Genomic DNA, 17,594 nt, shown 5'->3' with positions numbered 1-17,594 from the left:
AAACAAACAGTCCCTGGGGGTCAGACGTGGGTTGACCTAGTGTGCTGTAGCTAGTGGTCAGACCACGGTCACATTTGTTTTTATACAGAATGGTTTAAAGGCTGCCAAAAACACTGGATTTGTTTTGTTGTTGTGTCTTGCTAGTTGATGACAATCTCTTCTCTCTTATGTGTAAGCAGATGACTCTGCATAACTCTGCCCTTTGTATACCATCTAATTCTAATGTGTACATTTTATTATTATTTGTAATCCATTGTCAATTTATCTTTACTATTGCAGAATTTCTTCACTTGGGAGATATAAGGATTTATATGTATGTTGTAGGCCCGCTTTATATGTTAATTTTGATGCAATTTAATCACTGAGCATATTAATTTGTACTGCTCAATATTAGCATGCATGTGTTATGAGCAAGTAACAGAGTGTTGTATGAATACCAATAATACTTTGGATAATTACAAGGTAAGATGGTAGTTTTATTTCGCTGTGTCTTCATTGGCTTGGTTAAAAACATTTTTTTACTGTATATGTTGCTTGACTGGGTAATAAACAAGTGTCTAGCTGTCCTTTGTATAAACACATTTATTAGGAGTGCAATGCTCTTTTAAAAAAAAAATGTATGACACAAACATAATTACTGTAAAATTGGGAAAAAAGAACCCATATGATTTCAGTGTTAAGTGATATCTTCAAATGTCCTTATTGTCTGGTCCAAATCTCAACAATATCCAGTTAAATGTTATTATATTGCAGTTAGGAGCAGCAAGTCCTCTTACTTGAAGAAGCTCCACGGCATATTTGCAGTTTTTCAAGTGTTCTTCTTAATGGCAACGGATACATTTTCTGATAATCGACAAAAAGTTTTAGGTCTTCCAATTATTTAGCAGAAACCTTTATCCAACGCGACTCCTATTCAAAAAAATCTAAATTTAATAGATAGTTGATATTTTTGGAATTCGGGTACCTAGGGTTAAGTTTAGGCTTGAATTAATTACTGATTGAAAGTTTGTGATTTTTAAAACAAAATCTTATGATATTATACTTTGTGACTCATCTGAAACAAAACTCTTTATCCGTCTAAATTGCCTAGTCCTTATGTTTCTTTAGATGTGTGAAATATATCATGACCTTTAGTCACTGAGACTGTTTACTACCTGAAAATAATTGAATAAAAAGGATTATATTTACATACTTTTTCACAGAATCAAACGTATGTCACTGTTAAAATGTGTATGTGACACAACCAAACATTTTCGTGCTCATTAAAAGTCCTCCTTTAGGGTGATCAATTAGCAATAATCACTCAGTCATTACCACATTTTGGTCCAGAGAGTCGCATTTTCTACCAAAAGCATATTTCCCTAAATGCTACAGGTATGTTCACATGTGGATTACTTTTAATTTGATTTTCACCCTAGTCCGTTGACTCCCTTCCAAAACTAAAACAAATTCCATCAGGTTTCTCTTGCCAGTTTGTGCGATTTCTTTACAACAAGAATTTTTGTCCGTTTCATAAGTGTTAAACAGCTTTTTCAGGAGTTAAAAAGTGGGGTGTGTGTAGTTGAGCTGTTGACAGGATGTTGATCTTGTAGTGTTCATCAGTTTCTGTAACTGATTCTGTGTCGTTTCTTTTCCAGGAAACACCCAACGCTGTTTTCCTGGTCATGGAGGTAAGTTTAAAAACTTGACTGTCTGCTTATCGGATGATTCAGAGCTCATATCCTCTCATGTGCTGTGACTCGTGTTGGGAAAAAATAATTATTTCCACTTTTAAAAGTAGTTGGTAATCTACAATGCTACAGTGTGATGAGATGACAATAGCAGATTGGTTCTTTTTAATATATCTTTTTTAATTTAAGACAAAACATTAATAATATCCCATTACATTTTCTAATTTTGAGGTTGAAAGTCTGAATGCACCCACTAACCAGAAGATGTGTCTCATTTAATGTGGAGTTTTGCCACCTTGTAATGGTTTGTGGGATTTTTTTCATTGTGATTAGCTTCACAGTGTATTTCTGAGAACCCTTTAATTCACATATCTTCAGGATTTAGCTCAAAAATGAGTATTTTACCCAACAGAACATTTGTATTCAGTATCTGTCAACAATTTTCATCTAGCACTCAGAACAAAATTGTCAAAGGTGTATATTTAAAATTGATTTTCATACATATTTCTTTACTAAAAATGAAATGATCAATTATGTAACTGTTTACCCCACGCTCTGGCTGTCAGCATGTGTTTTGTTTTTTTTGGCATGCTGTCGCCCCCCTCCCTGTCATTTCCTTTCTCTCTTGTTTTCCTTCATATTGTTTCTATAATGTCTCTCCGAGCTGGCTGACAACCTCTGCATGCTCCCCAACTTTCCCTGCATGTTACGCAACTCTGCTGGCTGCAGGGGAGAAAACAATCCTCAAGTTATTCACTGAAAACACACCCCTCTGCTTTCTAGGAATCCTTTTCCCTGAAAGCCTTTGCACCAAATCTTGATTTATCTATGTTTAGACAGCTCTACAGCATAAAACACCAATAATCCTTAGGAATGATAGCGCGTCATACCACTAGGTTACATTCATTTACAGAAAACAGTTTTTATTATGTTGTTTTTAAAGCTGACACAAGAAAGTCAAGTCGGTTGTTATTTCAATAAAAAATGGTTTCCAGAAGCTTCAGGTAGTCAGGCCTTGGCTAAACTTTAGGCATGGACTTCAGCCTGGTTAAATCAATACTGATGCCTCGTTTTATGCTTAGCAGGAAAAAGCTTTTCTTACTCAAACATACACTATATAGACAACAGTTTTGAGACACCTACACATTACACCTACAGGAGCTTCTATGACATCCCATTTCAAATTCTTAGGCATTAATATGAAGTTGGTCCCCTCTTTGCAGCTGTAACAACTTCCACTCTTCTGGGAATGTGTATCTGTGGGAACTTTTGCCTATACATCCAGAAGAGCATTTGTGAGGTCAGACCCTGATGTTGGACGAGAGGGCCTGGCTCGCAATCTCTGTTCTAGTTCATCCCAAAGGGGTTCAGTGGGGTTGAAGTCTGGGCTCCGTGCGTGCCGGTCAAGTTCTTCCACACCAGACTCATCCAACCAGGCCTTTACGGACCTTGCTTTGTGCACTGGGGCACAGTCATGCTGGAACAGAAAGGGCCTTCCACAAACTGTTCCCACAAAGTTGGAAGCATAGAATAGTCCAGAATGACTTGGTAAGATGAAGCATTAAGAATCCCCTTCACTGGAACTAAGGGGTCGAGGCCAACCCCAGAAAAACATCCCATAGCATTATCCCTCCTCCACCAAACTCTACAGTTGGCACAATGCAGTCAGGCAGGTAACGTTCTCCTGTCATTCGCCAAACTCAGACTCGTCCATCAGACTGCCAGATAGAGAAGTGTGATTGCAACGTTTACATTACAATACAGGACCACGTTCGAATTCAGTGAGCTCTTTAGAACGACCCATTCTTTCACACGTGTTTGTAAAGGCAGACTGCATGGCTAGGGGCTTGATTTATACACCTGTGGTAATGGGACTGAATGAAACACCAAAATTCAATGATTAAGATGAGTGTCTCAATACTTTGTCTATATAGTGTAGGTTAAAGTGTCAGATTAAATTGGTAGGAAGACATAAGAGAATATTGTGTCAGTCTAGAGGCTAAAAACACAACATATTTCATGGAAAATGTTTGTCTGGAAATATTTAGAGCAACCTACAGCAACAAGTATATTTCTCGTTGGGCTCGGTTAACTTCTATGTAAACGGTAAGCGATCCAAACAGCATGACAGCTTGATAGATGGCTAACTGCATAGCTCCCACTGGTCTGACGCTCTATAAATTCTCACCATTAAAGGGTAAAGCTTTGCTAAGCCTCAACTGAATCCTAAATATGAAGGTGACGTCAACCTTAACTTACAACACCGCAGTTAGATCAGCAAAATTAGATTACACTTTGTCAGAGGCTACAATCAGGGTGTTAAACGTTGTTTTGCAAGCTGGACAAAGGGAGTAAGGTTTTATTATGTTGCTTTTAGTGATTCACTCAGTGTTCACTTATTAATCTCCTAGTCTTTTAAAGTACTGTGTGGTCTCAGGCCACACTTTCACAGCTGGTTTAATTGGGGTAAATTTGGTGGAAAATAAAATGAAAACCCAGGTTAATAGAAACATGAATAATTCGGTGGGTTCTGTATAAGAAACAAGGGCGTAATGAATGGTTTTATAAGTTGGCAGTCACCAGATTTCAACATCAGGAATCCGAAATGTTTTATCTGTCCCAAAGCGGAGAAATGTACATTGTTACAATAAAGGGGGCAGTGCAGATAAACACTAAAGAGTAGACTAACATATTAAATAAAGAGGCAAGCACGTGTTATATATTGAATTAAAATAAATACACAGCCAAACTAAAAAAGAAACGGCATTATAAAAGTAAGTGAACATATGAAGGTAAGAGAAAGTAGAAGCCAGTAATAACACTAGCAAAAAGTATATATTACGTGGTGTTATTTTCAAACAGTGTGGTTACAGCCTTTATTAAGTGGTGGTATAACAGGGACTGGGTGATTGTAAAGCATAATTGAACACCTAAGGCTCATAGTGGAGTGCAATTTCAGACAGTGCTCTCCACCACCACCATCAAAACTTAACAAGGTCTTATATTTTCAAAGGATTCTGGTTTTCCCTTCCTGTAGAGTTCAGAAAACATATGTGCACAATCACTGAAGCTCATGGCGGGCTTTATGTTCCTTTAATATGTGAGCAGTCTGTACATGAAGTTCACGTTAGAAGCAGGAAAGAGGGTGAACCAATCAGGGTGAGACAGAGGATTCCTATGCAGTGGAAGTAGAAAATATCTTAATCCAGTCTTTCTTGTATAGAGTAGTGCAGGAATGAGTCCTTAAACCCTTAAATGACTTCTGATTTCATTGTCTTAAAGTCAGTGTTTTTTTTAGATGCCTGAAATAAGATCTGCGGTTCAAACAAGCTTAGGAGATTGTATTCCAGGACATCAGTAAACACCTAACTTGTGAATTTCCAAAGCTTCTATGTATCAAAAAAAAATGCCAGTTGCCCAAAAGTGACTGAATAAACAAGTTAACGTCATCACGCCAACACAAGTCCGTCTTTAGCTTAGCGGTGATGCCCAGCAATCAGACCGTGAAATCAGCTAGCATTAGCTTTTTACTTCTAGCAATAACATAACTGCTTAAAAAATCACAAAGTGCATTATATTAAAATTAGCTGACGCTTTTATCCAAAGTAACTCACAACAAGAGCAATAAACCATGAAGATTCAAACTCAGAACAACAAGAAAAGTGCTGACATATTCACTTCAACAAGCTCGTTTCACTATTTTGGAGCCAGGACAGTAAAAGGAGGATTTTTGTTGAGGTGTCCCTGGGTCCACTTCACAGTGAGGGAGAAGCAAATTGAAGTGTGCGTGCTGGAGTCTATGGTTTTACCATGTCTTGGATTTTAGAAGGACCAGATCCCTTCAACGCATGGTAGGCTAGTACCAGTTTCTTGAAGCCTATTCTGGCAGCCAGTGAAGGGAGCGGTGGAGTGGTGTACTGTAGTGTGGGAGAACTTTGGTTAGTTGTCAGCTTTTTGTTGAAGGAGCCATTGTGATGATGAATTCTGGGTCGGCCTACAAATATACGTCAACCATGTGCTGCTCCACTCTATTGGTCATCCCTCAGTCATCAGTTGACTTTATTTACAATTTCCACACCAACCTTAACCGTCTGTTCCTCTTGAGAACTAAGCACAGGTTGTCAGCCCAGATAAAGCTCCAGTCTGTCAGCAGATTCATGAATAATTCTGCCATTATCTAGGATTTGAATAAAACATTCTTACACATATACACGCCAAAACACATATGCATGCCTAATACCTATTTGTGCTTCTCAACTTGACATGCTGAGCCTGAATTTGCTGATGTTGATTGTTTCCTCTCCCCACACAGTACTGTAATGGCGGTGATCTCGCCGACTATCTGCAAGGTAAGCATCGCACTAATCTGACACACACACACACACACACACACACACACACACACACACACACACACACACACACACACACACACACACACACACACAAAAACACAAACACAGATTATTGTTATTCATCAAAACAAAATACTGCAGAGGAGGATAGGCCATGTGACCGCATCTATCATGAGTGTAGGTGTGGGAATGAGTGCACCCGATTGTGTAGTTATTATCTGTCTATGGAACAACTCTGGATCATGTTGGGCTGTTAAAGAGTGTTTGTGTGTGTGTGTGTGTGTGTGTGTGTGTGTGTGTGTGTGTGTGTGTGTGTGTGTGTGTGTGTGTGTGTGTGTGTGTGTGTGTGTGTCTATGAGGGAGGATTTGTATGTCTTCATTTTTCTATATGGGGGATGTGCGTGTGGGAACCACTACAGTTTTTGTACAAAGGGCTCCTTCTTTATTCTAGAGTCAGCACAGTGCTTATACCCGACGTGATGGTTACTAATGAAGGTCAGCCTTTCTGGTAAACAAGTTGGCTTAAACTGTAATGATATATGATTGACATGGACATTTGGAAAACAGTGTTTCACAAAAAGGAAAAATAGGAATCCAGATGTAATCAGAATAAAATGTCCCTCACCAACAATTCCGTCTGTCTCTTGGCCAATGTATGGGACTAAGCATGTCAACACCAGTAAAACGAATAAAAGATAAACCCACTCACACCCACAGTGATCTTTTAAAGACTTGTTTTGCATTACTTTTGGGGTTAAGCCATCCTGATGGAGGCAACAACATTATAAATGAGTGAGTGAGTGACTGCTTCCTTGTCAAACACATGCAGTTCATTTGACAGAGTTTAAGCCGAATAAAAGTGAAGTTGCTAGAAAAAAAGTAAGAACCTAAAGTAAATACTTGCTCTTTGTGGATTGTTTGTATTTGTATCTGAGAGAAAAAAAACACCATCTGGACCACACATCACTGCCCGCTACACTTCATTAAATTTGAAAAAAAAAATAAGTCAAGTTGCATTTACTAGATTTCTTCTAGAGCTTTTTGATGCATCCATTTCAGCCTCATCACTTGTCCTGATCTAGTTGGAAGACTTTGAGTTTGACTGTTTTCTGCCAAATCATCATAATTGATGTAAAATGGCTTCTCCACACATAGATGCTAACAGTTCTCCTAAACATCCTGTGTATATTTAGCACATTTCTGTTCAATGCTACCTCTTTTTTTTTTTTTTACAACTTGCTCTTACTGTATTTATGCATGCACCATAATACACCAAAGAAAATTCCTTTTATGTGTAAAACCTACTTGGCCATAAAACCTGATTCTGCTCCGTTACCAATTCTGCTTTCATAACATTTGAGCTTCAGAATGGGGAACTCATAGATCCTAACAAAAGTCAGAAGCTGACTGCATTTATACAAATAATTATTTTAAAAACAGGTTAGCTTGAGAAATCTCAAATCCCTACAAATCAACAGTAGTTTTCCAATCCATCCGTTACATAACCACAGGTGCTTACACCTCTGTTCCATAAAAACACTGATTGTGTTGCAGGAACAGCTCCCTTATCACTGTACTTTACAAAGTGCACCTGTCCCGTACTGGCACAGGTTCCAAAACAAGTCAGGGTCAGGTCCCGCCTTGAGTAACACAGGTAGTTGTGAAACCTGTGGGGTCATGTTAGTGGTTGTTCAGAGAATAACTGTTCAGACTGTACCCATCTCGAACTGATACGGTATTTTGCCTGTGGTGTCATCAGTGGAGGGCTTCTATGTTCACTATAGTATCGATATTCGCTTCCAATTAAGCAACTTCCAATTACATCAGTGGATCTTACCTAATGCTGCACAATTAATTAATCAAAATCGCAATATTGACTTGTGAAATATTTTGGAAATACCTTCTTAATGTATTAATGTGGCGCTGCAGAGATAATCCTGAACTACAAACAGTATTCTACAGACTTTATAAAATAATATTAAATCATACAAATCCTTGTTTGGTACAAATATTGCTCTTTTTTTACCCTTTTTTAAAATGAAAATGAAAATAATGATAAAAAACATGACAATTCTTTTTAATTTCTGTATCAGTACCATGACTCCTTCTGAAATATCAGTCAAAAATAATCACAATTAATAATTTTATCCAATATTGTGCAGTCATGATCTCACTAGTGAATGATTCTACTTCTTACACAACTTTACCATTAAAGACATTGGTCCAGAGTGTTGGGCAGAGACTGGCAAAAGCCCAAATCCTAGATTAATGTTGACAAAATCACTGGTTTGAGCCTACATGCCTAAACTGTAGTCAAATGGTTTTATACAGAGAAGGGGAGGGTAAGGAATCCTCTTAGCCTAACATCGGATTAGATTAATTTCACTACCACCCGGGAATAGTCACTGCCTCAGTTTACACTGTTGACTTCACGAGTATTACTATAAGATGCTAATTTTAGCTTTAATCAAGCACGGCTCATAAGCCGTTTTGGCGAGTGCTGGTTAATGAATCTCTTTGAATTATATAATATATTGATTCCTCATCTAGCCAAGGAAACCAATCATTAGTGATTTTTGTTAGGCAGCAGGAAGCACCTGAAAAAGATCAATAGGTCAGCCTTTGAATGACTATCTGGGATAATATTAAGCGAGATGAATATTTATGAGCAGATTTGTTTAAAGGTGTCCTTTTGAGTTTCCGTGTTACCAGAACAAAAGTTGGTTTCATTCAGTAATTGTCATTTCTTTTTCTCTCTCCTTCCTCAGCAAAGGGGACTCTGAGAGAAGACACCCTGAGGGTTTTCCTCCAGCAGATTGCTGCCGCTATGCGCATCCTCAACAGCAAAGGAATCATCCACCGTGACCTGAAACCACAGAACATCCTGCTGTCGTACGCGGGGCGCAAGAGGTCCAACATCAGTGGCATCCGCATCAAAATAGGTGAAAGAATCGGACAGAAAAAGTCCTTTATTGATGTTTAGCATAGTAGATTTAATATCAATATGCTTATGTATCTAGTGTCTTTTAGTGACCCATATCTAGTCATTTCCTAACTTTGATCAAGCTGTAACTGTGTGAGATGGCTGGACTATGTAAAGCGTTTATTGATTCCAGGTAACAATGTAGTTGTATAAATATTACTTTTAAATAGGCCGTTAAAAGTCATGCACCCTTTATTTGTTTCAACTTTAAAATCTAGAAGCCAAACAATACAACTGTGTCCACTGTGTACAGAAACTATACATTTATTTCCCAAAATGTTCTACCTTTACAGAAAGCAACTATGCTTACACACAATTATTTTTCATTTGATAAATAATTGAGATGAAACCAGAGCCCAGTCTGCTGTGATTGGTTAGTTTGATCAGCTGTGTTCGGATTGGTTAACAACTTAGAGATTTCCTGCCCCTTATTCTATCACTTACAGTGTGTTGGAGCCCTAACGAGTAGAATTTCAAGTGTTACATAGTGATGTCATCATGATAGGAAGTAAACAAAGGAGTCCAATGGAGGCGTTTCAGGCAGGAAAAATCTCTTCTGGAGGGAACTCAGGGATTTTAGTCTTTGCAGACCATTTACATGCATTAAAACCTTTATAAACACTACCGGAAAGGGAAAACCCCCAAAACCCAAAATACGGACTCTTTAAAGTAAAAATGTTATGACTGTATTAGTGTTCCCTGTGTTTTGTCACAGGCATTCAACCATAGTGTTTTTTGTTATGAGTAATAATAACGCTTGTGTGTGCACTGACTGGTTTGTTTGCTGTCTTGCAGCTGACTTTGGGTTTGCACGGTACCTCCAGAACAACATGATGGCAGCCACACTGTGTGGATCACCCATGTACATGGTCAGTGTGTTTTACTTTATATGTTTTGTGTTTGTCTGCTTCTTGGATCAGTCCCCTTTTTTAAAATAGCCCTGTCAGCGTTCTCTGCACGTTGCATAACTCCCTATGTGCTTTACTTGTCACCTTTGCTCCCTTAGGCCCCAGAGGTCATCATGTCCCAGAACTACGATGCCAAGGCTGACCTGTGGAGCATAGGGACAGTCATCTACCAATGTCTGGTCGGCAAGCCACCATTCCAGGTTAATACTGTGCACAACAAATGTGTTGTTGTGTATGTTTTTCTGTGAATCTAACATATATATCATATTTTCAGGCTAATAGTCCCCAAGACCTGAGGATGTTTTATGAGAAGAACAAAAATCCACAACCTATGTAAGCCTCATGACGTATTGTCTTTTGTTTAAAGGCTCCTTCTTAGTATGGGATTTGGGCCTTTTTCTCTGCTAGCATCTGTTGTTCGTAGCTACAGTCGTAGTATGGCTCTTTGTACCAGACAACATATCCATGCTTAGGATGAATTGTTATCCCTTTAGTTACTGTGACATTTCAACAGGTCAGACTGTTTTATCCAATATGACCAAATACCTATCATTTTTATGACATTCCCATTACCTATACCTGTGTTTATTGCTTAATAGCAGCTGTTAGCATGTAGTGAGTACTTTGTAGTGTCATATTTTAGCATAAGCATGTTAGTATTAGTCATTATTGGTATGTTAACCTGATATTAACATTTAGCATAGCTCCCGTGTCTCGGTAAAGCCTCAAAGAGCCATTAGCTACTGCTAGCATACTAAGATGGAGAGTATGTCAAATTCTAGCATTAGCATGTTAGCATTGTCATTATTAGCATGTTAGCCTGGAATTAACATTTAGCTCATAGTTCCATATTCATGTGTTTATGCTATCATTACCCAGCATCCCAAGGGAGACCTCCCAACAACTTGGCCACCTTTTGCTTGGGCTGCTGCAGAGGAACCAGAAGGACAGGATGGACTTTGGTCAGTAGTAATTAACCATGAAGTGTTATATGCATCTCTGTTAAATGTATATAATCTCTGTATCGATGTGTGCTCTCTAAACTGTTCTGTCCCTCTAACCCCCCCTCACTCTGTAGACGCATTCTTCAGCCATCCTTTCCTGGAGCCAACGGTCACCATAAAGAAATGTAAGCACAAAGGGCACATTCACTAAACAACACAACTGTACCTCCCGTTTACATCAACTAACTTTAAGACATGATTAATTGGTTTTATTTATTCCCCCTCAGCGTGTCCGGTGCCGGTGCCTAGCACCTCCAACGCAGCAACGGACAGTTCCTGTGGCAGCTCCCCATGCATCCGCTACAACTCTCCTCCTGTGAGTCTGATATTACTTTATAAATCCTCATGTCAAGGTGATTTAATTACACTGTAATAAAATAGTAACTAAGCCTTTTGTGCTCCGATAATGCTGGCTTACTTCATGTGGTAGTTCACCTACTGGGCTCTGCTAAGGTGCTCTTGAGCAATGCACCATACCACCAAACCACTCACCGAGTACTATATTGCAGCTGCTTTATTTTGCCTATACATACCTTGATGGTTTAAATGCAAAAGATGGATATACATTTACTCCGCCTTGCATGCATGTTCACGTGTGGCAATGAGAGTGTGTTCTTCAAATGTTTAAACAATGCCTGAAAAATGTCAAAAAACAAAACAAAACTAAAACTAAAACCTATTTAACCTAATTTCCATAAAAATGTCCCTGCTGTTCCAGTATTGTCATTAGAGTGGTGCAATAATAAGTCCTTAACCCAGAAAGTAGTTAGCCTTTTAGCACCTTTAGGTTCCCTCATCTCGAAGTCAATGTTTTTGGATAGATTCCAAAAATGAAGCCTGTTGTTAGACAAGTGTTTATACTAGGACACAAAGTACGTCACTTATTACTCCACTTACATTTTCTGGAGCTTTTCAATGTGTCTTAAAAACAGCAATTGCTAAAGTAGACTACTAGACTACTAATTGCATTAAACATTAGCTGCTTTTAGCTTAACAGTGGTGACGTGTAGTCATACGATGGTCATGTATCTATATGTGTGTCTACAGCATTACGTTAATTCTTGATTCCAGGTACACTTTAATAAAGTCTTATAAAATGGTGTAAATATATGGAAATTATCTTGCCAAAATGTGTAAGTATCACAAATATGTGTTTACCACACATCGTATTTTCTGCAATAATCGAAAATCCAATGGTCAAATACCATCGCTTTTTTGTCGAGCAAGCCTTGTGATGCTAACTTCCGCATCGGCCTACAAAAATATTTAATCAGTGCAACACACTATACTTAAAGTTTAAGTGTTGCAGCTTCTCCTATGATTAATCCCACTGCATGTTATAACAACTACTATGCATGGTGCCGAGGTTTACCTCACAGCAGCAGTGGGAATACAGGGCAAGTCATTTCCCAGGATGTCAGTGTTCTCTGGACTAATGTGATTACTTCAGTTTGACAGCCTTAATTGCGTCATTCACAAGGCACAACTTAATCCTCTTTCTCTCGCCCTCCCTCCCTTGCTCTCTTCCTCTCTCTGTGAGCACAGTCTCTCCCGGACATGCAGACTCTAGCAGAGGACGGTCTGTCGTCCCCTCCGCTCGGTCCGCCCAACTTCCTGCAGCTGTCCAAAGAGTCTGCAGGAAGCACCAGCAGCAAGAACTCGTCCTCCGATACTGACGACTTTGTGCTGGTGCCTCACATCTCTACTGACAGTTGTGAGTGTACACACATACTGTACCCTACTGTGTGTTCTGTAACTCACCTGATTATATGCAAAAGAGATCAACTCTTTGGTTAACCTCACTTCGCTTATGGAGAATGCACAAGTGTTACCTGTCGAGCCGGGTGTTATTGCAAACATTTTTATTAGAAAAAACTTCCATTTGACTGGCTATAAATGAGTTTTGTTTTTGTAATTCTATTTGTTGTTATTATGTCGTTGGTTATAAAGTTTGAAATAATCTACTCAGGGAAACATTCTGTCACAATCAGTGTTACGTTCACACGCTGCACTGTACATACAGGACAAAGTACTGTTGACTGATGGACTCAGAAGTAAACGACATCTGTTCTGCACAAGCACACAGATGTCTGGGAAGTTGATGTAATGTGAAGTCAGATTCACTACCTGCCAATAATACCTACAGCACACACACTCAATCACCCTCACGCAACACATGTCACCAAATCCACTGCCATTAAGTCAGACAGCTGCTAACCGTTTCATGCTGTAATCGTAGACATCAGGCCTCAAACAGAAGGTACGCACACTTACCCTTTTGACTGGTAAAATAAACCCTCACCCTCTGCAACTGCTGCACACACACACACACACACACACACACACACACACACACACACACACACACATACACACACACACACACATCCACCCACCTGCTAGTCCTCCACTGAAACAATGAACACAGTGTAGTCCGTTTGGAGGATCAGCTGGCATTTTGAATGGCATTTCATCACCTAATTACTGTTGATTTATACATCAGTAAAACCTGCATTGTGTCTTTGTTTGTTTATTTGTTTCTTTCTTTCTTTCTCCCTCCTCAGACGACCAACCAATGGGAGCGGGCCGTCGACTGTCCAGTGAGTGGGGGTGAGTAAGACGTCTTCCTCCAAACTGGTTTGGATATTGTACAGAAATAATGTTATTTAAAACACCCACAAGTTATTTCGCATAATGAACTTACGGAAGATGATTAGCGACACGTTCATTTTTTGGGTTTTGAGTTAGGGTTTAAACTCAGAATTTTGACTTTTTTTTGTATAATCTCTGAATTTCAAAAATATAAGAATTATCTTTTACTCATAATTCTGACTTTTTTCTAAGAATTCTGCCTTTAATAGATCTGAAAAAGAATTTCACATTTGGCCCTAATCTTCTTCCCTACGAACCAATGCAAAAGAAGAAGAAGATATACTTTTTTTCTTACAGGGAAATTTCTTTCCCCACTCTGTAGTGTTTACACACATTACACACAGGGAGGATATACATGCACAAGCAAGGATGATATACATGCACAAACAACCACACACATGCAGGAGAGGTGGCAGAGCCGGGAGACTGCCAGGTACCCGGCACCAGCGAGGAATTTCAGGGTTTGGTGCCTTGCTCAAGGGCACCTCGGCAGTGGCTCAGGAGGAGAACTGGCTCCTCTCCAGCTATCAGCTCACTCCATTTTCTGGTCCAATCGGGACGTGAAACGGACGACCCTTTGGACCCCAGTCCAAGCCCTTGCAGACTAAGCCCCAAAGAACTAAACAAAGAAATTAAGTTCTATAAGGAGCTTTGTTTCTAATAGTTAGCTTAACGGGAAACGGGCAATTTGACCGTGTACGAAGGAAACAAAATCTGCCTTTTAACACCCGCTGAAGTAATCCATACAAAAATGTATTAAAAAATGGGGATTTTATACAAGGCTTGCATTAATAGAAAAATGTTTATTTTGGTAAAAAATGACTCAAATACATTCTAAATAGCATTAAAAGGGCCTGCAAAGCCTACATGAATGCTGCAGATACTACATTATTTTCTAAGCCCATTCGACACACGTCATGGTGAATGAACAACATATTTACAGAGTAAAAAATAGATGGGCCATCCAATGGAAGTGCGACATCATGCTGTGAGATTCACACAGCCTTGATTTCATATGGATGTGTGGAAGGTCATAACATCTATTGTTTGCGTGTTTTTGTTTCAGCCGGGCCTCCTTTGTTCATTCACTTCCCTATTTTTGTCTGCTCTGGCCAACCGCAAAACACTCAGCTTAACACCACATATCACACACACACAACATCCATTTGTCATGAGTGAATTGTCCTGCACACCTCCTAATGTGCATGGTGAGTGAGATGTGAATCATTGAGCCAAACAACAAGGTGGTGCTGCGCTAAATAAAGCACCCGACCCACGAGGGCTGTGTGATAAGAATAGACCTGCACACTGCCCAAATTTGCTGCTTTGACAAACGGTGTTATTACTGGACCTGTGTACTTAAAAGATCATAACATGCTTACATGTCGTGCTGACACACTCTGCTCTCAATGTTTCTGTCTCGTTTCTTCAGGTTTAAATCCATGTTATTGAATTAACCACTTATATTCATCATCCTCCTGTGCAGCACTTATTCCCTTTTCTACCTTGAACTTCCACTAGCTAATATTCCACTAGGAAATTGTTTCTCTCTAGTTTCAGATCACACAAAAAACGCATATATTTCCGTCTCTGAAAAACCTTGAGTACTAAAGCTGTCCGTTGCTCATTTTTAAAAACGTATTCCCAATATCCTATAAAATTAGAAATCCTTTAAGTAGATTTACATGTTTTAAAATGTTTTTTACATATGTTAATAAAACTAAAATCAATATGACTATACATCCATGTTATAAGTAAAAAGCATTATCAAACATTACAATTGTTGAAAAGGCAGTCAGTAACAACATGTAAGTAATAAATATATAAGAATAAATTAGTTAATTGGGGATTATTTTCAGTAGTGGAATACAAGTCAAGTGCAAACCAGAGCCCAGTCTGCTCTGATTGGTTGGCCAACCACCTCTTTAGTGATTGGTCAACCGTTTAGAGATGTCCCGCCACTTATCCTATCATGTTCAATGTGTATGAGCGCTAGCCAATAGAATCACGAGTGTTAGGTAGTGATGTCATTATGTTAAAGAAATAAACAAAGGATTCCAATGGAAGCGTTTCAGGCAGCGGTGTGTGTGGAGGGAACACAGGGATTTTTGCCTTGGCAGATCATTTACATGCACTAAAACCTATATAACACACTCGGAGGAGCCTGGGACTTAAGTTTCTCATTGCCATATCTACACTGTAGCTACTGTGCATATCACAATAAAGCCTTTGCATATTGAAGAGAGGCAAGCCACAAAAAGCACGACAGGTCCTCTTTAAAGTGTTTTATACATATATTCTGCCCCTTAACTCCTGCTACTTTCTGTCTGTCTTTGTTCTTTCTCCCCCTCCCTTGTATAACAACCTGCAGTCACTTCTTCTATCTCCCTGCTTTCCTGTTTTCATGTGTCAACAGCCTCGAGCACAACCGTTCTCCACTCTCTCTGTTCCCTTTTTTTCTCTGCTCAGTTTTGGTTGCTGTTCTGTGTCATCCTCCAACCGTCCATGCAGCAGCTCTACTCCCTCCCTGTGCTGTCCTTTAACAGCTTTCTCCCTAGCAATAACTCTGTACTGCTTACATAAATTAGTAAATTTATTAATTAGTTAAACATTGACACAGGAAAAACCCGCTTCTTCATGACAGTAGTTGCCCCTTGCAGTTTAGTAACACACTCATAAAGACCTGCTAAATCAAAGCCTTGTTTATCCTCTGTGCCTTGTTGGTCCGAAATTGGTACTCAAGGAAGAAGAGACAGAGGACAGCAGTGTGTGCTTGCGAAGATTGGAATGAAAAGATAACTATTGCAAGGAAATAAGAGGGAATAAGGAGAGAGACGGTGTAAGCAAATGGGGACAAATTATGAAAAAGAAAGGCTGGATTTGTTTGATCCCTTCCCCCCTTAGGCTGCTCGGGGGGGGGGGGGAAACCAGGTCAGAGAGGCAACTGACATCAGATGCATGCTCTCTCCTCTTGCCACTCTTAAAAGCAGCATTTCAGCGACCTACAAATTCTCTTTATCCCTCCCTTTTCACAAAGACAGCGCACTACAGTCCTCTCCATATTAAGCCTGGTCTGGGTAGTAATGCTTTTAGCAACCTGAATAAAAAATAGAAAAACCTCTATTATGGGTTACTGTATCAAATGTCTCAGAATAAATTAAATCCAGCAATTTGTCTCTGGTTCTTTGTCTGGACTAGTCCCTGCCTCACGTGTCCTCCTGCTCACCCTCTCGTAGACCCTCCCAGTCTCCACATTCTTACATAACACTGGTTTCCAACTGGTGTTGCACTCTTAACGGCCCATTTCCCCCTACTCCTCCTCTTGTTTGTCTTTCTTTTTTTTTGCATTCTTCATGTAAGCAAAGACCCTCTGTATGCTCAAGAACATTTTGTCTCCTGTGGAATAACAAAAGAATGCAAATGAGCTGTGGCTTTTTGCACTCCCCCTGCTGCTCTGTGCTTATATCAGAAAACCTGCCTTACACGTGCCATTGGCCGGCCCTGCCTCTAGCCACGCCCCCAGCTCGAAGCTGATTGGTGCTGCCCTTTGTGTTTACATGCAAGCCTGGCCCCCTTTATTTTTTTTTTTACCAGATGATCCACCAGGCTAAACTTAAGTTCCTCAACCTGACTCCACTCTGAAGTAAACATGAAGCAGTAGAAAGAACATTTTCGAGTTGTCCTGCTATTATCATGTTTTAAATATTTAAGCAATTATGGGTGTTGACCCCCCTGAAGATGTCCTGGAGTTATGGAAGCAGCAGCAGCCTCGAGCAGACTGGCTAACTGCCCTCTTCTCCCCGTTCCTCCCTAACAGGCAGCCGCAACCAACCCCTGGACAGACCCCCATGGTGTCCCCGCGGGCTGAGACCACCCCCATCCCTGTTCCCACGCAGATCCGCAACTACCAGCGCATCAAGCAGAACCTCTCCAGCAGCCCGACCACCACGTTGTACAGCTCCCCCAGGTAAGAGCCTCCTCTGCTGGGTATGAGGAAGTGTCTGCCACCTGAAATGTCACAC

General features: G+C 39.8%; 1 protein-coding gene across 1 annotated transcript in view; it reads left to right on the top strand.

Annotated features, from left to right (window-relative positions):
* ulk2 (unc-51 like autophagy activating kinase 2) overlaps window positions 1–17,594 on the top strand; it is a 43,799-nt gene that overhangs the window by 13,717 nt on the left and 12,488 nt on the right. Inside the window, exons 4-15 of the mRNA XM_063906628.1 lie at window positions 1,638–1,670; window positions 5,983–6,019; window positions 8,794–8,967; window positions 9,804–9,877; window positions 10,015–10,116; window positions 10,191–10,249; window positions 10,796–10,878; window positions 10,995–11,045; window positions 11,148–11,236; window positions 12,466–12,634; window positions 13,485–13,530; window positions 17,390–17,539. Of these exons, the coding sequence (XP_063762698.1) occupies window positions 1,638–1,670; window positions 5,983–6,019; window positions 8,794–8,967; window positions 9,804–9,877; window positions 10,015–10,116; window positions 10,191–10,249; window positions 10,796–10,878; window positions 10,995–11,045; window positions 11,148–11,236; window positions 12,466–12,634; window positions 13,485–13,530; window positions 17,390–17,539 (1,067 nt within the window). The remainder of the gene's footprint in view (window positions 1–1,637; window positions 1,671–5,982; window positions 6,020–8,793; window positions 8,968–9,803; window positions 9,878–10,014; window positions 10,117–10,190; window positions 10,250–10,795; window positions 10,879–10,994; window positions 11,046–11,147; window positions 11,237–12,465; window positions 12,635–13,484; window positions 13,531–17,389; window positions 17,540–17,594) is intronic.

This window comes from Eleginops maclovinus, chromosome 18 (assembly GCF_036324505.1).
Source record: "Eleginops maclovinus isolate JMC-PN-2008 ecotype Puerto Natales chromosome 18, JC_Emac_rtc_rv5, whole genome shotgun sequence".
Lineage (NCBI taxonomy): Eukaryota > Metazoa > Chordata > Actinopteri > Perciformes > Eleginopidae > Eleginops > Eleginops maclovinus.
This window is presented reverse-complemented; position numbering and strand designations above follow the sequence as displayed.